This window comes from Malus sylvestris, chromosome 9 (genome assembly GCF_916048215.2).
Source record: "Malus sylvestris chromosome 9, drMalSylv7.2, whole genome shotgun sequence".
In the NCBI taxonomy this organism is placed as follows: Eukaryota; Viridiplantae; Streptophyta; class Magnoliopsida; order Rosales; family Rosaceae; genus Malus; species Malus sylvestris.
Genome location: NC_062268.1, coordinates 24,458,782 through 24,483,225, shown reverse-complemented (window position 1 = coordinate 24,483,225; position 24,444 = coordinate 24,458,782). Strand labels below are relative to the sequence as shown.

Genomic DNA, 24,444 nt, shown 5'->3' with positions numbered 1-24,444 from the left:
ATGCTAATCAACACAAAAGAAACTCAAAAACACAAAACTAGACTCTAAAACAGAAAACTAGACCCAAACTACTCAAAATAGACTAAACTGACTTAAAACACACAAACTGAGTTAAATTGACTTAAAAAAAGAACTAGATTGTAATTTGGACGAAAATTGAATTTAACTTGACTCAAGACAACGTTTATGGACGAACTGTAACTTATATTGACTCAAAACACTCAAAAGAACCTAGTTTGGACATATTCTGACCTAAAAACACTAAATAGAAAAGGGGTTTGTTTTTGATGAATTTAAGACTAGAACTAAACAAATTTAAAGACTCTAAATACTTTGGACGAAATTGGTGATTTAAGGGGTGAATGACTAGTTAGAGGGTCCTTCTCCACACATGACACACATGCATACAAATCAATTTCCAGTTATTCTTTTGATAAACCATAAATGACAATGCCCCAAATTAATCGTGAGAAACACAAATTAACTTTCAGATTTTCCTAAATTCATTGAATTGGACTCAGCGACATAACCAAATTATTCTTATCAAGTTCCCTACATGAACTGCATAATAGAGATACATATCAACGATCATTACGTTCTATGAAAATCATAAGCATTGACAAGGCATTCATAACTATGAACTGCATGATACTCCGCCAAGAATATAAGTTCATAACGATTAGGTGAAATTCCCTTATATCTTAGCATAAAATCCCTACATGCAAACTAAGTATGCATCCTTAATTAACACACAAGAATAAGTTATCAATCAAACAGTTAAGCAAATTGCATTCACGATTTATGAAATCATAACTGGATGTAATCAATTCATATCACATATATGTTCATGGCTTTGAATTCACCTCTAACTAAAACGAATTTAGTTCCTCATGTTCTCAATTAAATAAAGACAATTAAATTTAAACATTGAAACAAAAGGTAGAATACACCTAGAAACGCTCCAACAATCCAAGGGTTGTGAATGGCAGGCACGGCTCCAAGGGTTTCCTCTCCTTTCTCCTTGCAAAACTGCGGCACTAGAGGGATGTATGTATATGAGGGATGTATGGTACGAATTTGTGGTGAAAGGTGGATGTCTTCTGAGTGTTGTTGCACTATATATTTATAGGGAGAAAGTAAGGCACGGTGAGGGTAAGTAGGAGAGGAATTAGGACTCCAAATCCTCAAGGAATAAGGACTCTTCTATTTCAGATTCTAGGGAGGAAAATGATTGGTCTTTGCTGCAGGAAACATCACTTCTAGAAGGCTAGGTGCGGCACACTTTTAGGGATAAGAGATAAGGCTTCTAGAAAGGGTTTGTGACAGGTTTCTAGAAAGAAAGGGATAAGGGGTGCGGCACCAATCTAGGATAGGTGATAGGGCTTCTAAAACGATGTTTTTAGGTGATCTAATATGAAATTGATTCCCCCTTATAGCTGGAATGAAGGTAGGATAAGATAAGATAAGGTTGGATAATGTTTTAGATAATGTTTTGGATAATGTCCCTTCCTTCTAGCTGATTACTTATCTTCTTTGTCTTGAATTTATTTTCTTCATCTCCTTAGCATATTCCTAGCCTCATGAACTTCAAAAACATCCATCCATCCATCTTGCTCCATACATGTGCTATCCATTCTTGGCCCAAAACTGCTCCAAAATGCTCCAAATTGTACTTTCTTACCAACTTTGTCATATGAACCTGAAAACACTTGAAAATAGCTTAAAACACTCGAATAAGTAGAAACTAGCTATGGAAATGCAAGAAAACAAGCTAACTAAGTCGCATAAATATGCTTCTATTAGAACTCAATCTCGGTTATAATAAAAATTAAAAATCAACTTATTGTAGGAACACATGATAGTTAAAGAGAGATGACTTGCTACAGATAATGCGTCAAATATTCGTGATGGAATCCATGCACTTCAGGAAGGTGTCCATGATCAGTCAGTCGCCGTCACCTTCTATGAAGGTGTCCATCGCTCAGTCCATTTATCTAAATGTTGCGATATTAATCGTATTCCACCGCAGCCATGTGGCTCTGCATGCTAAGATTCAAAGTTAGCTTGGTCATACACTCTCAAACCGACCTCGTATAAGCAAAACCCATTAGTGACACACATGCATTTTGAATGGCTTGTCTATAAAACCTCTCCCAGAATATAGTACCTGATGTCTCAAGCTAAGGATCGGTATTTTCTAAAACTTTATTGAATTCTTGGAAAATAATTAGCAGTTTTTATCAAAGATTTAAGAGTACGTGTAAGATGTTTAAAAACACCAAGAAATTCCTATATATATTCTTCGAGGTTATAAATGGAATTAACATTGCCAGGCCAATATCTATTGTTACACTCAAAGAATTTAATTACTATTATCTTTTAAACCCCACAATAGTGTACTAGTTCAAATATTAAACTATATTGCTGCTTGTTTTCGAATAAGATGTTTGAAAGGGGTTAAAATAAAACCGTTCGAACTTTTTTCTTTATTTTTATTACATGATTTACATTAATCTACACAAAGCAGAGAGAAGGCAGGGTTATTAGAGTAATCCACCACTTACAAAAATTGTTCAAAATTCGGTTCTTATGTATTAAACCATAAATTTATTTCAGTACTCTTGAATTCTGTACCCCTGATCGGATAACACACAATGTGGCTTAGATTTCATATGAACTGTACTGAAACTTGCATCTGGTTGGAAGATGGACCAAGTTGGCTTACGTCTTACCTTCAGAATGATGTTGCAAAGAGAAAAATGGAAACAAAGTTATGTTTGCTTTTTTTGTTACATTCAAAGGTAGCAAAGTTCGGATTCTAATCCTAGCTCACTGTCGAAATTGCAGTTGATCGTAAACACAATAAAACTATAGACTGTTAGGTATGAAGTAACGTATTAGTGTGAACTGTTTATTTATTTGGTACATTTGAATGATTGAACGATGTTTGATTTGAATGTTTTTTTGTAAGAATGATTTTCAAGGATAGATTAAAAAATTGAACTTAAACGATTATAAAATTTTTACAGTAAAGATATGTTATTTGCAAGTAAAAAATGAATTCATCCCCAAGAGAAAATGCAAGTATTGTTTTTTAACCTAACCCAACCAATCAATCACAAAAATAGTAATATTATTATGAATAATACTTGAGTTCCTCTCTTAGGGGAATGAGCTCATTCCCCCACTTGTAAATAACGGATCTCCATTGTAATTAAAATCAGAACCATCCAATCTCTTAATCTTCATTTGAAGATCATCCTTACGAACAAAAATCATTGGAATCGGAAGCCATTTAGTCATCCAAATGTTTCAAAAAATATCAACGGTGTAAGTACCAAGTTGCATATTCATGATAAATGTTGATTTATTTGATATATTTGGATAACTAAACGATCTCTAATTTGAATGAATTTTTTTGTAACAATGGTACTCAAATAGAAATTAATTATTAAACAATTCCGATTATGATGTTTCTACAGTGAAGATTTGTTATTTGTTGGTGGGAGTATGAGCTCATTCCTCCAAAAGGAGAATGCAAGCATTAAGGTGTTTATTTCTCATTGGTAACAAATCATTTAGTTTAAAATTTTGTTCTCTCTAATATTATTCTATTATTATATAGTAACAATAGAGAGATAATTAAGAAGATCTTGTTTGCGTGTGTAGATGTGACGTTTGATTTTTTAATTTTTAATTTTTTGTGAAGATTGCCTTGGCAGTGGGTTTTCCAAATATGGACCAAATTAAGCAACAGTTTCGTAATATATGCATGTTTTTCAAGTTTCGAGGAAGGTGGTGAGTAGCCAAAGGATACTTCCAAACTTTCCGATAATGGCATTCATGTGGTTTACTACAAACTGAATGACTTTTTCTTAGCAACCAGCAGTATATAGCCCACTGCTACTGCTCACTCCCTACGATCTCAACTCAAACCCTTCCAACCCTTTCCTCTCTCACGCATTAAGACTCTGAGGGCCACGATGAATAGCAAACTCACAGTGCTGCTGCTTCTGCTATGTGCAGCTAATTTCCACGTCAACTTATAATTTTTAACAGATGGTAAGCTGATCTCATCTGCTGTTTATGCTGTTTTTATCTCCTGTATTTATAGACAGTTTCGATAATTGAACTGAATTATGAGAGAGTTTTAGGAAGGTGCAGTTTGTTAATTTTAATGAGGAGTATTTGAAAATTTCTCATACGTATATATATACACTACTCTGTCCGAGAGAATTCATTTCTAGTACTTAGATTATCATCAATTTCAAGTCACTCTTGCTGGAAAATAAGTTGTTTTACTTTATGTAATCACTATTCTCAAATACCTAACAATATTACTATGTAGCCTTTCAAGTTCATATTTTCTTACAGCTCCTAGGTAGGAGGGTTGTCATAAATATTGAAGTCTTGTTAGTTTAGTTCCTATGCAACGAGTGAGAAATTTTTCAGTGTAACAGAACACAAGCTGAGACACTACATGTAATAATAAAAGTGAAAAAATTGCTAAATATATTTTAAAATCATGTCATTCAGTTATATTATATTATGCAGTGTACCACCTTGTATTTCATATATCCAAAAACTTCTCACAATGAGTTCAGACCCTTTTTAACTCAATGAAGAGGTTGTTTTCATTGATTTCTTACTTGTCTATTCTTGCAATAATGAATTTTTTTCCTAAGTTTTTTAGGATTTTCTTTCGTCCTCCAACAAATTTTTTTAGCTAGCTGCTTAATTAGTTTATGAATCATCATTTTCAACAAATTTCTTCTGCTGCCTACTTAGTATTATGATTTAATGATATTTTTTTTATATGTAAATAATCTTAAATGACTAGTTCAATATCAAATTATTTTAATAAACCTAATTTTAGCCCAAACTCCACACTCTTTAATGTAAATATATCGTACAACTAAAATTAACACTACAAAAAGTTACCCAAATGCAATTTATCCTTCATATATTTATTTTGACTAAATTATACATGATATTTTTCTAAAGTATCAATAACAGATAATTTGTATATTTGTATAATGGGAAGGCCCCGCTAGACTATCTTTTTGCACATGAGTTTGAGAATCTAGTCGGTGACCTGGTGGGAGCTGTATATATATCCAGTTTGCATGGCTGGCAGCACTATCGTTTCATCCTATTCCCAAGTTGCACTAATACATTTATAGTGTTAACAAGCAAGAATACTCGCGCTTCGCTGCTGGCTTTAAAAACGTTAAAATTGATAAATGATAGTTGGAAATATTGAGAATAGTTTTGCTCATTACTTAAACAGTAGAATATGTACAGGGAAGATTTGTATTGACTCCACGTTAAGAACTTATGTACAATAAAAAAGGCCTACACTCAATTTCACGATTGAGCTTAAAATCCTAAATACAAAAGCAGCAAGGAAAATGGACGGAAAACAAACATTAACGACCCAAAAAGCATTGATGTCCATTAAAGTAAAAAAGCTTAGGCGTTCACCAGTAACCCAACTTGAACAGCGTTGTATCAAGACTTCCTCTTGTGGTCTAAAGTCACTATTAATAAAGCCTCTTGTAAAGACAAAATTTAGAAGTCATCTATTTGAGTAAAAGATGCAAACCTTCCTCCTTTTGACAGGAAGAATAGCAGAGTATGTGACATAACCATTCTGAAAACTATAGTAGCAAGTTTCCCAACAAAATTTGCAACACTCTTCCAGCTCATTCTGCAAACCAGCGGGGACTAATGATAGAAGCGTACCATGTTAAATGCATCTAAAAAAATAGTTTGAACTAAATTTTCTTGCAAATTAGTGTTAGTACTGTCAACTTGGCCTTTTTTGGACCCAATAGACAAATCTTTTTTTTCTATATTTTTTAACGGATGAAAATCATTTTTAGTAATTGAATGCGGAAAAACACAGAATTCACAATGTTTGCGAGTAACGCGATGATAATAGAAATTAAGAAGACATAACAAAAGGTGTGAAATATTCATGGAAATTGCGAAATTAGAAGAAATTTGTAAATGTTACTTGAGTGTTTCGTAGTCGTTGGAGTAGCGTTCAAGCACATCAAACCAAGTATCTCTAGCACTTGCAATAGGTCTATTGAAACGGTCCTAATCAGTCAAAACTTAAAAAAAATTAATCAAAATTATCAATTGTGATTAAGTTTACTTGACTCCATGGAATTCATGTTTAATTGCAGGACCAGATGCATCCATTTCATTCAAATCAAGAAATACAATGCAATCAAATTAATAACAAAATACCTTAATTCGAAGACAAAGCAAGGAAACTTCGAAATAGATTGGAGCATAGCCCTGCTTTTTGCAACAAAACACCATTTTTTTCAAAAAATTACAGGAAGATAGATAAAATTGGAAACAATTCAATTGATTAGGGAATCTGCAAATTGCTACCACTCGATAATTTTGCAGAAGGTACAATTATGTTTCATTTCCCTGCAACAACAGCAAGTACAATTCTGTTTCAGTTTTCATACTAACCCAAACCCACTTCTTCAATTCCTTCTTACTTGTCTATCTTAAACAAAAGGAACCTCATGACATTTAATCCTTAATTATCAATTGTAATTTATACCAAAGTACGGAAATACATAACAACGAAATTCAATTGATGAACTCAACAAATGGCCCTTTAACACATCGTTACAGAATCACAACTTACTTTCCAAATTGGACTAAATGCAATAAGAAAGAATTGCAATGTTTTGAGACCTCTTCGGATCAAGCACACACCTAATTCATAAATTTTCCTTAGAAAAACGTTCTTCAAAACCCCTGAAATTTTCATCAGCAGGCATGAATATCTTTTGGTAAGCTGTTCTCAGGCTTCTGATCTAAATCCTTGCCCAAAGGAATAAAAGCTCTTTTAGACATGCAATTAAATACAATGAAATTTAAAATGTTTACTATTAAGATGAAACATTGATTAATGAATACCTCTGCAATTAGAATGAGAATGATATCAGATTTGGGAATTCTATTTTCAGCACATAACGTTATATTGAGAATAGAATTGTGAATTCTGTAAGGTCATATTTGAAGGGAAGTAGGTAAACTAAAACTAAAACATTGTAAGGAAATAAGAATTATTACTTGCTAAAAAATCCCAGTTGTCAGTTCCTTCTTGTTCACTTCGTGAGATTATCCAATTAAAACAAACAAAAGATAAATTAAAGAAGAAAATCAGGGGAGCTAAACTAATTACATTCTTCATTGACTGAATATTGAGCAGCACAATAGTGACAATGAAGTAAAAAGGGGCTTACAGAGGAATGGGAAGAAGGGAATCTCCAATCCAAAATAAACACAAAGACAAAGCCCACAACTTTATCTTAGTAATTAACTCCACCACTAATAAAATTTCCAAAAAAAATGAAGTGATTTAGTAATTCGAAGCAGAGAATGGTAAAAAGCAAGAAAATTTGGAGGCAACCTGAATCCAAATCGACCTTGTTATGCGTGAACTGAGCAACTCCATCCAGCAACCGAGCTCTGAGGCAAAAGGGTGCTAAACGGGTTAAAAATATAAAACAAACTGGCAAAAACAACTCGAAAATACTGTAAAAATTAAGCATCAACTTACCTATGATTCACTTTACATCGTAACAGAGGTGTCCGACTCGGCGGCGTTCGACCTGAATCAAGTCGCCAGACTTTGGCGACTGAAACCCTAACATTTAATACTTGAAAAAGTCTTTCTGGTTCTGCATAGAGAAGATCAAATAAAACTCCTGATTACCTGCTGTTGGAAACAAATAATAAACATACATGAAATTTTATAGAAAATTAGGATTAGATTTTAACAGTTCTCACCTAAATTTGGCCAAATTCAACCCAACCTTCAACGATTCCAGTTTGTATAGCCTCAACTCAGCATCACACAGAAGAATGTTAAACATGCAACACGGAAATGAACCAATTCCCTAAACTTTTGAAATTGGGGATGACCTGAATATGGAATAAAACCTAGAATAACTTACCATGAGTACAGAAGGTTTTAGAAAATGATTGAAGCCCGTAATTTAACGCGGTAGTGGCCCCTAGTGGTCGCGATGGTTCCGCTGCAAGAGAGAGTAATTGAAATATGCAGAACGAAAAACCATAGAAACGACAGAAAGAAAAACTCAAAATTTTTAGTAAAATTAAGAACAAAAATCACTAATCACACAACCAAAATTAATAGAAATAAAAAATCAGTATGCACGAAAGACCAAAATAATCTTTGAGGGGGAGGAAATTGATGAAACATCGAACCTTGAGAACTTGATTTTCTGGGCAGCGAGTGGAAGAGCAGAAACGGGCTTGAAGGGAGTGAGTTTGGTTGGATTATAGGGCTTGATAGGTGTGCATGCAGTCAAAATCGGTGATGGGAAGAAAATTGATTTCGTGCAAGAGAAATTGAGTTTTTTGCTTCAGGTTGCTAATCATGATTTTTAGCAAGAAAGGGAGAGAGAGAGAGAGAGAGAGAAAAGAGAACTGGAGATCGGAGAGCCATCAGAGCACGAAGAGCTTTTGTGAGGCAGAGATCGAAATCGAAATCAAAAAAGGAAGGCTCGAGAACTTCTGAAACCATGCAACGCGTCGACATCTCATAGAAGCAAAGGACGCGTGGATATCAGGGGCATACATGAAATAACAGAAAATCAAGAAGGGCAAAAATGGAAGAACACTGTGCTTCTGAACAGTGTTTCAGTTGTTTTCTCTTTTAGTATATATATAATTTGGTTAGTCTGATGACGGTAACAATATTTGGAAGTATACAAAGAGTCCAAAACCAAGTAACGTCCCCAATTTTGTCACCTAACTCAAGTTACAAGGGTTTAAGAGCATTACCATAGGGCTCAGAATCTAACTGAATTACCATCACATCGTATGATCGATCGACACAATATATGATGTGATCGTGACATCAAGGGCATGCTTTAATCTTAAGAACAAGGTAAACACCATCTTACGTAATATCATATATACTATTTAAACTTTTTAGCTAGCTTTCGGTGGTCCTTTTCTTTTCATATTATGTCATGGATACTTCTCTTGTAATTTCTTATGCAGTTCCATATGATATCCATAAATTCGGTACAAATAATATTACTATAGCATCGTTAAATAATTTGTTTGAGCTTAGACATCAATTGATGTTGTATGTGACAACAACAAATTAAATATTGTCATGTCAGTTAGCGGTCATAGCGGCAAGATTTGTGAGTGAATTTACATGTTATTGAAAATAACTCTATTCATTTCTCAGGCTTATTACCCAACGGCAACTTCGAGTACGGTCCAAAGCAATCAGAACTCAAGGGCACAGTAGTGACAAACCCTCATGCAATTCCCAACTGGGAAATCTCAGACTTCGTCGAGTACATAAAATCAGGTCAAAAACAAGGCGACATGCTGCTGGTCGTCCCCGAGGGTGGTTTCGCAGTCAGGCTCGGCAATGAAGCCTCGATCAAGCAGAAGTTGAAGGTCAAGAAAGGCGGGTTCTACTCCATCACGTTCAGCGCCGCTCGGACGTGCGCACAGGAGGAGACGCTGAACGTGTCCATCATCCCAACCTTGAGAAAAGACACCGGGGAATAATGCCAATCCAGACAATGTACAGCAGCAATGGATGGGATTCGTATGCATGGGGTTTTAATGCAGATTTTGATGAGATCAAGCTTGTAATCCATAACCCTGGTGTGGAGGAAGATGCTGCTTGTGGCCCACTTATTGATTCTGTTGCTTTGAAGCTCTTGGCTTCTCCTAAACGTACTAGAGGGAAAAAGTTGGGGGGTTTTTTTATTTTTTATTTATTTATTTATTTATTTTTTGTGTTTTTATTGCTCTTGGTAAGTGATGAGTTGATTGTGATTCTGCATGCAAAAGCCATACATTTTTAGTCAGCAATCAAAACCCATTTCAAATTAATTACTTTCCCATAAAACCCAAGCTTTGTTCTTCCAACTCTCTTACATGACATGAGTGAATTTCACATGGGTCTCGCCTAATTCAAAAAGTTGTTAATTGAATTTTTCACAGCTTCAAAGATAATTCTAAATGATAATCTAATAACATAACTTGTAAGATTTAAATTATTTTTGTTTTAAATATCATATACCCGAATTTAAGAATATTTCATTACATATTAATATATTACTAATCACATTATCATTTTACTTTCATCTCGAGATAGTGCTAACTTGTAATTCAAGTAAATTGTACGTGAATCTGGTAAGACACATAATAACAATGTAACCTATATGTTACAAACATCTTTCTTTTAACGTTGTCATTTTTCTTTACCCAAAAAAAAATGCTTATCGTTTTTGTCCTATTATTATTTTTGCAGCCAACTTGTTGAAAAATGGAAACTTTGAAGAAGGGCCCTATGTGTTTCCCAACACATCATGGGGAGTCCTAATCCCACCCCACATAGAAGACAGGGCCGGTCCTGAGTTTTTGGGTGCCCGGTGCGAAAGCTCAAAATGTGCCCTTTTTTTATTACGAAAACATATGTTTAAAAAAAATATATTTAACGAGGGCTGGAACCCAGTCGAAGCTGGGGGGCTAGGCCCTCACGCCCAAATTATATTACTTGAGAAAATATACAACGAGGGGGACATAATACCTAAACCCCGACAATAAAAAATACAATCATATACAACCATTCCTAGCAAAGCTCCTTGAAATTTCAACCTTTAAGAAATTGTCTTCTAGCATTTTTTGAAGCAAAATCATCAATTATATCATCATACTCCAAGTCTTCAATCTCATCCTTTTCAATGCATAAGATTGCTAATCCATTTAACCTATCTTGAGTCATAGTGGTCCGCAAGTAAGATTTTAATAATTTCAATTTTGAAAAACTTCTTTCTGCAGATGCCACGGTCACAGGTACAATCAACAGTACACGATAAGCAATCATGACATTAGGACACATGTCAGTTTCTTTTACAAAGTTTGCTATTTCCATGGATGTCCAAGGGTTATTAGAGAGAAATGCTTCTTCAGGTAACATCATTTGCAACACCTGTAATTCGGAACATAAGTCGGCTCCATCTACATCCATGGTATTTCCATGTTTCAAATGTGCTTCAAGATTCATACAATTTTCTTTTAGCTGTTGATCATCCAATGAAATTAACTTCGGTGCATCAAACAAGAAGCCAAAAATAGATTCAAAAGCCTTTAACTGTTCAAATCTATTTTTCAGTTGAGAAAGAGCAATATCCACTATAACAAGAAAATAATCTATTCTAAATGATTCTTCAGCAGACTGTTGTTCCCTCTCATTACCATCAACTTCATCATGATGTCTTTTTCTAGGTCTATGACGTTTAGTTTGAAAAACAGGTTCAATTTCCGAATCAAGTGCAATTTCTTTAGCATCACGTATGGCAGAAGCAAAACCAGTTTCTCTGTAGTTTTCAAAAAAGATAACAAGTGCTTCCAGTGCCTTTACAGCAACATGAAGACGCATGTCTTCAGATTGTAATTTTTTGCTCACCATGTTAATCTTCAACAAAATGTCATACCAAATAACCAAACTTAATACAAAATCAAAACTGGAAAGTTCTCCTGATGCTAAACATCCGGCATCCCTACTCAATTGGGGATTCTCAGTAATTTCCACCAACGTAAACAAAGCATTTCTAACCTGGGCTACTTGAGATTTAATTGCTTTAACACTTTCAATGTGACTTTCCCATCTAGTAGTTGACAATGACTTCAAAGTTAACCCATCAATATGTTCAAGCAAAATATTCCAACGCTTTGTAGAGTTGGAAAACACCGTATATATGCATTGGCATGCTCCAAAAAAAGATTTTGCTTTAACACATGAACTTGCCATATCACAAACTACTAAATTAAGACAATGAGAACCACATGGCATATAAAAGGCTCTGGGATTTATCTCTAGCAATCTTTTCTGGACACCTTGGTGTTTCCCTTTCATGTTAGATCCATTATCATAACCTTGTCCCCTCACATTGTCAATATCAAGATCAAGAGACTTTAGGACATCTTGCAACTCATTAAAAAGTCCTTGTCCTGATGTATTTTCCACGCTTAAAAACTCCATGAAATACTCCCTTATATGTATTGACCTACTTGACAAGTCAACACATCTCAAAGCCATGTCTTTTAGGAAACAACTCCAGGAAATTTTTGTTATATCATATGTAGGTAATTTTTGCAAACAAATTATCGAAGCCATGTCTTTTAGGAAACAACTCTCTGGTAATATGAAAAGGAAAAAAAAAGCAAAGGATAACGAAATTGCCGAAAGTTTAAGAGGATCTCTTAATAAATTTTTCTCTACAAAGAATGAGTCGGTTGAAAATTTGAGAGAAAATGATGTTAGTGAAGAGTCACAAAATGTTGTTGGGGAGTCTCATGATCATGAAATTGGTGGTTATGATGGTGGTGATTTAGAAGAAAATGTTGGTGATGAGTCTCAAGACCATAAAAATGGTAGTGATTTAGAGGAAAATGTTGGTGATGGGTCTCAAGATCATGAAAATGGTGGTGATATAGATTTAAAGTCATCTGTTCCACATGACTTGCATCAGGAGTACAATCAAGAATGACAGAAAAAAATTTGGCTTCTTTTACTTTTTTAATAATTGCGGTTTTGACTTTTGAAGCTAAAGTAGCTATCAACTCATTTTGGATTTTATGGCTCAAATAGTGGTGATGAATCTCTTTATTCTCAATGAGTCGAAAATGCTCTTGCATTATTGGATCAAACTCCGCAATCATTTCAAGTAAACCTAAGAAGTTGCCATTAGAGTCCTTATAAGGTCTTTCATTTGTTCCACGAAATGCTATATTACGTATGGCTAAACATTTCACAACAGCAATAATTCTAAGCATCACTTGTTTCCAATGATTTGTCTCTTTCTTGATTCGCATTTGAAATTCTTTGTCAATTGTCTGATTTTTTGTCAATCTACTTTTCAACTCAACCCAAGTTCTCGAATTAGTGAGATGCTCTTTACTCTTTTCATGTTGATCAAGCTTCACACCAAGATGTCTCCAATCACTAATTCCATCTTTTGCTAATTCACTTTTTGAGGTAATTGTTTTAAACAATTTACAACAAAAGCAAAAGATTTTATCCAACTCTTTTGAGTACACGAGCCATTTCCTATCATAAATTTCACCCGTTGGTAATTTTCGATAATAGTAGTGTGAGGAAAATTTTCTAGAGAGTTTGTCCTTAGGATAAGTGAGATTAGTTTCTCGAATTGGTCCCTTTTCTACAAGTAAGGCTCTCATTTCTGCATTAAGACCATCCCAAATTCTTGGATCATAAATGTTTAAATGGAATGTAGGTTCGGGAGATTCAATATTTTCCTCTACACCAACATGATCATCATCAACATTTAAATCTATATCACCACCATTTTCATGATCTTGAGACCCATCACCAACATTTTCCTCTAAATCACTACCATTTTTATGGTCTTGAGACTCATCACCAACATTTTCTTCTAAATCACCACCATCATAACCACCAATTTCATGATCATGAGACTCCCCAACAACATTTTGTGACTCTTCACTAACATCATTTTCTCTCAAATTTTCAACCGACTCATTCTTTGTAGAGAAAAATTTATTAAGAGATCCTCTTAAACTTTCGGCAATTTCGTTATCCTTTGCTTTTTTTTTCCTTTTCATATTACCAGAGAGTTGTTTCCTAAAAGACATGGCTTCGATAATTTGTTTGCAAAAATTACCTACATATGATATAACAAAAATTTCCTGGAGTTTTTTCCTAAAAGACATGGCTTTGAGATGTGTTGACTTGTCAAGTAGGTCAATACATATAAGGGAGTATTTCATGGAGTTTTTAAGCGTGGAAAATACATCAGGACAAGGACTTTTTAATGAGTTGCAAGATGTCCTAAAGTCTCTTGATCTTGATATTGACAATGTGAGGGGACAAGGTTATGATAATGGATCTAACATGAAAGGGAAACACCAAGGTGTCCAGAAAAGATTGCTAGAGATAAATCCCAGAGCCTTTTATATGCCATGTGGTTCTCATTGTCTTAATTTAGTAGTTTGTGATATGGCAAGTTCATGTGTTAAAGCAAAATCTTTTTTTGGAGCATGCCAATGCATATATACGGTGTTTTCCAACTCTACAAAGCGTTGGAATATTTTGCTTGAACATATTGATGGGTTAACTTTGAAGTCATTGTCAACTACTAGATGGGAAAGTCACATTGAAAGTGTTAAAGCAATTAAATCTCAAGTAGCCCAGGTTAGAAATGCTTTGTTTATGTTGGTGGAAATTACTGAGAATCCCCAATTGAGTAGGGATGCCGGATGTTTAGCATCAGGAGAACTTTCCTTTTGATTTTGTATTAAGTTTGGTTATTTGGTATGACATTTTGTTGAAGATTAACATGGTGAGCAAAAAATTACAATCTGAAGACATGCGTCTTCATGTTGCTGTAAAGGCACTGGAAGCACTTGTTATCTTTTTTGAAAACTACAGAGAAACTGGTTTTGCTTCTGCCATGCGTGATGCTAAAGAAATTGCACTTGATTCGGAAATTGAACCTGTTTTTCAAACTAAACGTCATAGACCTAGAAAAAGACATCATGATGAAGTTGATGGTAATGAGAGGGAACAACAGTCTGCTGAAGAATCATTTAGAACAGATTATTTTCTTGTTATAGTGGATATTGCTCTTTCTCAACTGAAAAATAGATTTGAACAGTTAAAGGCTTTTGAATCTATTTTTGGCTTCTTGTTTGATGCACCGAAGTTAATTTCATTGGATGATCAACAGCTAAAAGAAAATTGTATGAATCTTGAAGCACATTTGAAACATGGAAATACCATGGATGTAGATGGAGCCGACTTATGTTCCGAATTACAGGTGTTGCAAATGATGTTACCTGAAGAAGCATTTCTCTCTAATAACCCTTGGACATCCATGGAAATAGCAAACTTTGTAAAAGAAACTGACATGTGTCCTAATGTCATGATTGCTTATCGTGTACTGTTGACTGTACCTGTGACCGTGGCATCTGCAGAAAGAAGTTTTTCAAAATTGAAATTATTAAAATCTTACTTGCGGACCACTATGACTCAAGATAGGCTAAATGGATTAGCAATCTTATGCATTGAAAAGGATGAGATTGAAGACTTGGAGTATGATGATATGATTGATGATTTTGCTTCAAAAAATGCTAGAAGACAATTTCTTAAAGGTTGAAATTTCAAGGAGCTTTGCTAGGAATGGTTGTATATGATTGTATTTTTTATTGTCGGGGTTTAGGTATTATGTCCCCCCCGTTGTATATTTTCTCAAGTAATATAATTTGGGCGTGAGGGCCTAGCCCCCCAGCTTCGACTGGGTTCCAGCCCTCGTTAAATATATTTTTTTTAAACATATGTTTTCGTAATAAAAAAAGGGCACATTTTGAGCTTTCGCACCGGGCACCCAAAAACTCAGGACCGGCCCTGACTCCAACAATGCTTGCGAAGGCTCCCTTGTCGTCGAGGCGTTTGCCGGCAAAGACATCCTCAAAGTACCGTACCAGTCCAAACGCAGAGGTGGGTTCAAGCGAGGTTCCTTTTCACCGCCGTGGGGCCACGCACCAGGATCATGTTCTATAGCACGTTTTACACCATGGCCGCCGACCACTCTGGGTCTCTGTGCGTCCCCGTCATTGACGATGTCAAGTTGCTTAGCGTTCGCAAACGTGTTTGATGGAATGCCATAGATCGAGAAAAAGTTTCGCGGCTGCGTTGGTCTTTTAGCTGATTAAGTTATATATGTGTTTAGGCCCAAAATAATAGTTTGGGCTGAGTATAGAATCATCCTCAATAAGGAGTTTCGGCAGGATTAATAATACGAAAGCGAATCCGGATCAATAAAGGACTAGGTTCACAGTCATAATGAAAGTAGGATTGGTCGAGTCAGTGTTTGACCAGGAGAAGAAGTCCTAGTCCGAATAGGGTTTTAACTCGACCTTGGGGGATCCGTTGCTATAAATAGAAGAGGCTGTGCATCATTTAAAGCCCCTCCAATTCAACACACAACTGCCCTGCGCAAACTCTCTCAACAACTTGAGATTTTTATTTTCTCTTTTTGCTGACACATCTTCCGTTGGCATCAACAGCACTGTGAAAGCAACCGGTGACACCTTAAGTCGGCATAGATAGCTCTGTCGTCGTAGAATCGGCCGATCTCGCAGTATCTTCCGTTGGCATCAACAGCACTGTGGTGAGGACGGTTGGTTACTTATCCAAGTCTCGGTCGAGAAGGATTTCTGAATCCTTATTGATTGAGGTCATCTCATTAGCCTTCTCGGCGAAGTGAGGTGTTACAATTTACTAAGCTCGGCGCATTGCTTGCCGAGTTGTTTTATGATTGGATACTCTCAAGTGGGATTCAGAGTTCGGCATTCAGACGGCCGAACCACGTTCACTATAAAGACTTATATTCGCTTTGAGTATTTGTGCCCTTACACTTTGGTGTCAATTCGGCGTGAGTTTACTCTTACGAATAACATCACGGTGACCGAATCTGACGACGGCGATTCGTGAACTTCATAAGAATAGTAACCTTGTCTTTAGGTTTGAGAACCCAAGAGGCCGAGACGTGTTCCTTCCTTGGTCGCAATAGCAAGACGCAGAAGTCAGCTGCGCGCCCAACGCAACATCAACAAATTTACTCCTCGGCCGAGCTCGACCGACGAGTTGGCACGCCCCGCATTCACCGAATGACGTAGTTAGCTTATAGATTACTCGGCCTGCGCGCCACGTAGGCTTGGTAGTTTTTAGGGTCAACATTTTGGCACGCCCAGTGGGACCCAGTGCTAAACTACGAAGTTCATGCCAATTGAATCACAATCGGTAAAAAAGAAAACAGCTATGGGAAAGTCGACAACCAATTTACCAACTCAGAACATAGGACACAGTGTGCCACAAGCGCAGAATCCCGTCAGCACCGTGACACCTGAGTCCACAAGCGCAACTCGCTGAGAAAGGGAAGTTAATCTCGGCGGTCAGTTTTGCAATCTCAAAATCCCCGATAGGAACACCTGTGTCCTCAATGAAGGGATAATAGAGGATTGCGACGATGATGGTGGCGAAGGATTTGATCCACCAACAAGGTCATTTCTTCGAAAACGGCTTGATGAGCAATCTCGGATGGTTGAACAGACGCTTAGTCGAGGAATCGATAAATGATAGGAGCATATTTATGCGACTTAATTGGCTTGTTCTTGTGCGTTTACGTTGTGTTTCTTTAGTTATTTTAGTGTTTAAAGCCATTTTCTTTTGTTTGTAGGTCTTAATAACAACCTTGGCAAGAAAAGTGCATTTTGGTGCATGTTGGATCAATATTGGGCTCAAATGGATTGCATGCATGAGGATGGACGTTTTGGGCATATGTGTGTGCAAGTGTGTGTGTGTAATTGCAAGGATAAATAATGACAACTCATACACATGCAAAGAAGCCCACATGCAAAGTGAAAGACTCTAAGTACAAAGTATGCAAGAAGATGCATTTTCGAGGCCTTTGGAGCATGTTTCGGGCTTGGAATGGATAGCAAATGCATGGGCCAAGTGGATGGACGAATTTGAGAACTAAAGAGGCCAAGAATATGAAGAATTATGGTCCAAAAGATGAAGAAAACAGCCCAAAAATCTGTCACCCCAACTTGCATTCCTTGCCATGCAAACCACATAGAATTCCCTTTGGATTCCATGCCATGCTTGATCACTCTTGTCCCCTACATAATTTCTGATTTCATGCTTTAATTCATTTAATTATTTCACTCAATTGCTTGATACCTCTTGTTCCCTTCACCCATTAGATTTTAGACAACCTTTACATCCATTACATGCACCAATTGATGCTCCATCATTCACATTTGGAATCCAATGCCATGTGCAACACATGTTGTTGCACCTTTGACCCATTTGTTGACACATTTCACCTCCCTTTCCATCTCTATGCAATGTACACAATCATTCATGCTCCCTAGCTACAACACCACTCCATTTTACCCTTCACACTTTGCATCATTACTTCATCTTATAACCTGATCTGAACAATATTTCCACAAGTATGGGTCATCCCAAACATAAAATCTAGCATCCTTTTTAAGTTTATCACGTTGGAATTTGTTTAGGGTGCTAGGAACTTGTTTAGTCACCAAATAATTCACCAAATCCGCGTACCAAGGCTCACTTACCTGGATAGACATTAGTTGCTCATCGGGGAAGGTTTCAGAAATTGGCGATGCTTCCTCATGCACCATTCGACTTAGGTGGTCAGCCACCACATTCTCCACGCCCTTCTTATCCCGAATCTCAATGTCAAACTCTTGTAGAAGCAACATCCATCGAATTAGTCTAGGCTTGGCCTCCTTTTTTGTGAGTAAATACTTGAGAGCTGCATGATCAGTAAAAATAATAACTTTAGTACCAAGTAAGTATGATCGGAACTTATCTAATGCAAATACCACAGCAAGTAATTCTTTTTCAGTGGTGGAGTAATTTAATTGAGCATCATTTAGTGTCCTAGAGGCATAATAAATAACATGAGGTTGTTTGTTCTTTCGTTGCCCCAAAACAGCACCAATCGCATAATCCGAAGCATCGCACATCAACTCAAATGGAAGGCTCCAATCTGGAGGTGTGATAATGGGAGCCGAAGTAAGAGCTTCTTTTAATTGCTTGAATGCCATGGAGCATGCATCATCAAACTCGAAAGCCACCTCTTTTTGAAGCAATCGGCATAGTGGTTGTGAAATCTTGGAGAAATCCTTTATGAAACGCCTATAAAAACCTGCGTGACCAAGAAACGAACGAACCTCTCTAACCGAAGTTGGAGAGGGTAAGTGACGAACAAGGTCTACCTTAGATTTATCCACTTCAATGCCTTCTTCAGAAATAATATGTCCTAGAACAATACCTTGCTTAACCATGAAGTGACATTTTTCCCAATTAAGCACAAGATTCGTTTCAACACAACGTTTCAAAATTAAGGTCAGATTACTCAAGCAATGATCGAATGAATTACCAAACACGCTGAAATCATCCATGAATATCTCAATAATTTTCTCCACATAATCAGAAAAGATACTCACCATGCATCGTTGAAATGTCGCAGGGGCATTGCACAAACCAAATGGCATGCGCCTGTATGCAAAGGTGCCAAAGGGGCACGTGAACGTTGTCTTTTCTTGGTCCTCCGGAGCTATCACAATTTGGTTATATCCGGAATATCCATCAAGAAAGCAATAAAATTTATAACCGGCTAACCTTTCTAACATTTGATCCAGGAATGGCAACGGAAAGTGATCTTTCCTTGTCATGGCATTTAACTTCCTGTAATCAATACAAACACGCCAACCGGTCACCACACGAGACAAGCTCTTGTTCTTCATTCTTCACCACCGTGATCCCGGACTTCTTTGGAACAACCTGCACGGGAGACACCCAACGACTATCAGAAATAGGGTATATAACACCACAGTCAAGCAATTTTATAACCTCCTTCTTTACTACTTCCAACATGGGTGGATTAAGGCGACGTTGAGCCTCCCGAGATGGCTTAGCTCCCTCCTCCAAAAGGATGCGATGCATGCACGTGGTGGGACTAATGCCTTTGATATCCGCCAAGGTCCATCCAATGGCAGATTTGTGCTCCTTTAACACCCTTATCAACTTGTCTTCTTCTTGGGCCGTGAGTGAGCTAGATATGATGACGGGTAGTGTTTGATCTTCTCCCAAGAAAACATACTTCAAGTGACTAGGTAATGGCTTCAACTCAAGTGTAGGTGGCTGCACAATGGATGGAAGTAACTTGTTAGCCAAAACCGAATCTAAAATTGAGAGTGAAGACTTACCAGAATGTGATGTCAATGACTCGAGGGCCGCGACCATTTCAAACACTTCACCACAAGGGGGCACGGCAATATGGTCAGATTCCATGCCGTGGGTTGCTTGGATTCCCCCACACTTGTTTCTTGCTCCTATGCCGTGTACTAAGGCTATTTCAAGTGCATCGTCGTTCATTCGATCCAAATGTACCTGTGCCAAAGAATCAACAATGTCAATAGCGAAACAAGAATGGTCCTCCATTGGATATTTAATGGTTTCAGAAAGATTAAAACGAATAATGTCTCCATCAAACTCCATGGTTAATGTTCCCATAAACACATCTATTTTTGTTCTCGCTGTTTTCATGAATGGTCGGCCTAGCAAGATTGGCAATGATGGAGCATGGCTTGAATCCTCCATTTCTAAGACATAAAAATCTGCAGGAAAGATAAGATGATTGACCTGCACTAAAACATCCTCAAGGACTCCCTTGGGATAAGCGTTAGAACGATCGGCCAATTGAATTATCACGCCATCTTGTTTTAACTCACCAAGGTTCATTGATGCATAAATGGAATATGGCATAACATTAATAGAAGCACCTAAATCTAACATGCATTTTTCAAATCTAGTGTTTCCAATTACGCATGGGATAGTAAAGCTCCCTGGATCCTTACACTTTGGAGGTAACTTCCGTTGCAAAACCGCAGATACATTTTCACTTACCTTCACAACTTCTTTGTTTGAAATTCTTTTCCTAGTTGTGCATAATTCTTTTAAAAACTTTGCGTACCTGGGCACTTGCTTAATAGCATCAAGTAAAGGAATGTTCACTTGGACTTTTCGAAAGGTATCCAAAATGTCCTTTTCGCTTTCTTCTTTCTTCGATTGTGCAAATCTACGAGGGAAAGGAACATTGGGCAGATTAGTGTTCGAAATCACAACATTTGGAACATTCTTACCTGAGGTGGACGGATGGGATGTCTTAGATGGCTGCGGCATGGGTGATGGTACCCTTGCCGTGGGGTAGGTGTTCTCATCTTCCTTGAGTTGTATCTTCTCATCTTCCTTGTTTCTCACCTCTTTTCCACTTCGTAATGTGATAGCCTTTGCAGATTCGAAGCCACCCTTTGGATTGACCACCGTAGTGCTTGGTAACTTACCATTTTCACGGAATTGCCCCAAAAATTCGGCCATTTGTCCCATTTGCTTCTTCAGCTCATTAACCTCCTTTGCTTGGTTCTGCATTCCCTGCGCCATGGTGGTTAGTAACTGATATGTTTTATCATCATTCATAGACGTACCTGGGTTGGTTTGGGAAGATTGTGCCTGAGGAGGTGGTTGTGGTTCCATTGGCCTTGGAAAGAAACCCGGGGGTTGTCGGAATCCACTTTGTTGGCCATATTGTGGTGCATCTCTCCATCTGAAATTGGGGTGGTCACGCCATCCCGGGTTGTATGTATTGGAGAAAGGATCATTCCTTGGTTGGTTTTGATTCCCATAACCCACAGCATTGGCCGATTCCCATCCTCCATTCTCAATTAATTGAGGGCATTGATCAGATTGGTGTCCTTGAATGGAGCATACACCACAGATTGTAGTTCCTTGCGTTTTGGGGCCTTCAACCAACTGCGATAACATAGACGTAAGGTTAGCCATTTGGGATTGTAACTCAGAAATAGAACTTACCTCATTGACATGATGTGGCCGTGGGGTGTCTCTTTGCCCAACACCTTCATATTGTTGTGCATTGAGTGCTCGATTCGCAATGAGAGTTTTGGCATCCCTAGGTGTCTTATCCACTAGAGCTCCTCCCGCGGAAGCATCCAACATTTGCCGTTCAAGTGGTAAAAGACCTTCGTAAAAGTATTGAAGAAGTAACTCCTCCTTCATCTGATGCTGTGGACAAGAAGCAACAAGTGATTTAAATCGTTCATAATAAGATGGAAAAGATTCACCTTGGCTTTGCTGAATTCCACTTATTTTTTTACGAAGAAGAATGATACGAGAAGTTGGGAAAAACTTCTCCAGAAACGCCCTCTTCATACTCTCCCAAGATGTAACTGTACCGGGAGCCAACTCGTATAACCAATCCTTGGCTTTGTCCATTAAAGAGAATGGAAAAGCCTTCATCTTTAAAATACTTCCGTCAACGGTAATCGGAGTCATACTTGAGCACACCACTTCAAATTCCTTCAAATGTTTGTTCGGATCCTCCATGGAAAGCCCATGGAACTTTGGAATGTGGTGGAGCAAACTTGACTTTAACTCGAACTCTTCGGTTTTACCTTGAGCAGCCATGGGATAGGTAATATTAGCCAAAAAGATCAAATGCCGCAGGTACCCATCTTTGTTGTTGAAATCTTTGATGTTTGGAGTATCGATTTTATGGGTCCTTTTCCTTCATCTTTTGGTTTCACCTACATATTACTTGCCGTTGATTATGTTTCAAAGTGGGTGGAAGCGAAAGCCACTCGAACTAACGATTCTAAAGTTGTGGCAGATTTTGTGAAAACTAATATCTTTTCTAGATTTGGGATGCCTAGGGTGCTAATCAGTGATGGAGGGTCTCATTTTTGCAACCGTACCATTGGGGCATTACTCAAGAAGTATCATGTGACGCATAAGGTTTCCACACCTTACCACCCCCAAACCAATGGCCAAGCCGAGGTATCTAATCGTGAGATCAAACAGATTTTGGAGAAGACCGTTGGGCCAAATAGAAAAGATTGGAGCTTACGGCTGGATGATGCACTATGGGCGTATCGAACGGCTTACAAGACCCCCATTGGTATGTCTCCTTTTCGACTTGTGTATGGCAAGCCTTGCCATCTTCCCGTGGAATTAGAACATAGAGCTCATTGGGCCATCAAGACCTTCAATTTGAATGTGGACCAAGCTGGAATTCATCGAAAGCTTCAATTGAGTGAACTTGATGAGATAAGGCATGAAGCTTATGAGAATGCTAGAATTTACAAAGAGAAGACCACGGCATTCCATGATAAGATGCTTCGAGGCAAGACTTTCGAAATTGGGCAGAAAGTGTTGTTGTTCAACTCCCGCCTTCGTCTATTCCCTTGTAAGTTACGTTCCAAATGGGTTGGCCCGTTTGTTGTTACTAATCTTTTTGTACATGGTGCAGTCCAAATTAAGAGCTTGAGAACCGGGCAAGAATTCAAGGTGAATGGACATCGCTTGAAGCCATACTACGAGAACTTTGTGGAGCATGTTGTGGAGGAGATCCCACTGCATGCCGTGGGTTCCAAGGAGAAGTGAAGGTGTTCATCGTCCGGCTGGAAGACGTTAAAGCAAGCGCTTTAAGGGAGGCAACCCATTTATTCTGTTTGATTGTCTATTTTATTACTTGTTTAATTATTTTTGGTTATGACTTTCTATTTTGAAACATTAACAAATATGCAAAGGATTTTAACATTAAACTTCGTGGAAATGAACAGCAAAGCTTCGCCGTACAATTCCAATCCAGTTCAAGTTCAAAGCTGTGGAAAGTCAACAAGATCAACTATCTCCAAAACCAGATTTGCGTTCTTAAACTCTACTCTGTCTGGTTTTTACTTTGCCATATTTGTCATGTTTATTTGTCGTTTGTTATTTGCTTGTTTTTGGTGTGAGTATATGCTTGAAACATTGAGGACAATGTTTGATTTAAGTGTGGGGGGAGTAACCATTGTTTTGCATGAAATTCGTAGAAATTTATCACCCATTACTTCTAGTGTTGTTCCTTGTTGTTTTAAGTATTTTTTAAGCTGTTTTGGAGTGTTTCAGTGTGTTTTGACATAAAAATCCAAAAATTCATAAAAATTTGAAAAATTGTTTTTGAAAATCCAAAAAAAAAAAGAGTTGTTTTTGTGCGCTTATTTGTGTCTTAGGGTACCTTCCAACACAATGATGAGGATTCAGTTTGTAATTGCATGACTGTTAAAGAGAGTTATAAACATGGATGAAAGTTTGATTTACTCTTTATTTATGCGTGATTGTGGTTATAACTTATGAAATCACATGTAATCATAAAAGAAAAAAATTAGTTTTTTGTAACATGCTTGAAGGAAAGAACTCAAACTAACGCTACAACCTTGTGAGAATTGAGCCTAAATATTTATTTGGAGAGTTAAAATCTGTGCATTATTGTTTTCTAAAGTCGTTGCATGATCTCATTATTCTTTGCTTGGTTATTACTTAGAAGGCGTTTCATCATTTAGTTCCAAATGCTAGAACTCATGCCTATTTCATTCAAAGCATGCTATTGATTTGCATAACACATATTCAAGATGAAGTTGTGTAGTTACCACCACCAAAGCCAAACTGCCATGTATCCCATATCGTTATATGTTTAAGTTAACCCCATTGAGCCTTGATAGCCTACATTCTTTGTTAAACCACATTATCCTTACCTAGCCTAGTTTAGGACCATCCATACCCTTGTTCTTGAAGCATAGTAAAGTATGAGTCAAATTGAATTCCTTTTGATTAATGTATGGCAGAAAACAAGTGTGGGGGAAGTGATTCTTGTGTGTGTGTATGCCAAAATCATTCATAAGGCACGAGTAGAAAAGAAAGATTCG

The 24,444-nt window shown here is 37.3% G+C and overlaps 2 protein-coding genes, 1 long non-coding RNA gene and 1 pseudogene across 4 annotated transcripts; 2 read left to right on the top strand and 2 right to left on the bottom strand.

Annotated features, from left to right (window-relative positions):
• The first annotated feature begins 3,946 nt into the window (after window positions 1-3,946).
• On the top strand, window positions 3,947-12,590 carry LOC126633901 (uncharacterized; annotated as a pseudogene).
• LOC126634182 (uncharacterized) lies at window positions 6,396-8,681 on the bottom strand. 2 transcript variants are annotated; one of them, XR_007627241.1, is made up of 5 exons: window positions 8,269-8,681; window positions 7,828-8,075; window positions 7,598-7,718; window positions 7,448-7,506; window positions 6,396-6,848 (listed from the first exon to the last, which is right to left on the bottom strand). It is a non-coding gene; the product is annotated as an uncharacterized LOC126634182 (long non-coding RNA). The 2 variants fall into 2 exon arrangements; XR_007627240.1 differs by lacking the exon at window positions 6,396-6,848 and having other exon boundaries at window positions 7,198-7,506.
• A 1,202-nt stretch (window positions 12,591-13,792) lies between the features above and the next one.
• On the top strand, window positions 13,793-15,239 carry LOC126633900 (uncharacterized). Its single transcript, XM_050304432.1, has 3 exons — window positions 13,793-14,083; window positions 14,207-14,275; window positions 14,415-15,239. Exons 1-3 carry the CDS (start codon window positions 13,793-13,795, stop codon window positions 15,237-15,239), a joined length of 1,185 nt encoding a protein of 394 aa, XP_050160389.1.
• A 1,693-nt stretch (window positions 15,240-16,932) lies between these two features.
• On the bottom strand, window positions 16,933-22,165 carry LOC126633899 (uncharacterized). Its single transcript, XM_050304431.1, has 4 exons — window positions 21,823-22,165; window positions 19,387-21,720; window positions 18,232-18,431; window positions 16,933-17,010 (listed from the first exon to the last, which is right to left on the bottom strand). The coding sequence occupies exons 1-4, from the start codon at window positions 22,163-22,165 to the stop codon at window positions 16,933-16,935; spliced, it is 2,955 nt and encodes a 984-aa protein (XP_050160388.1).
• Window positions 22,166-24,444: the final 2,279 nt, after the last annotated feature.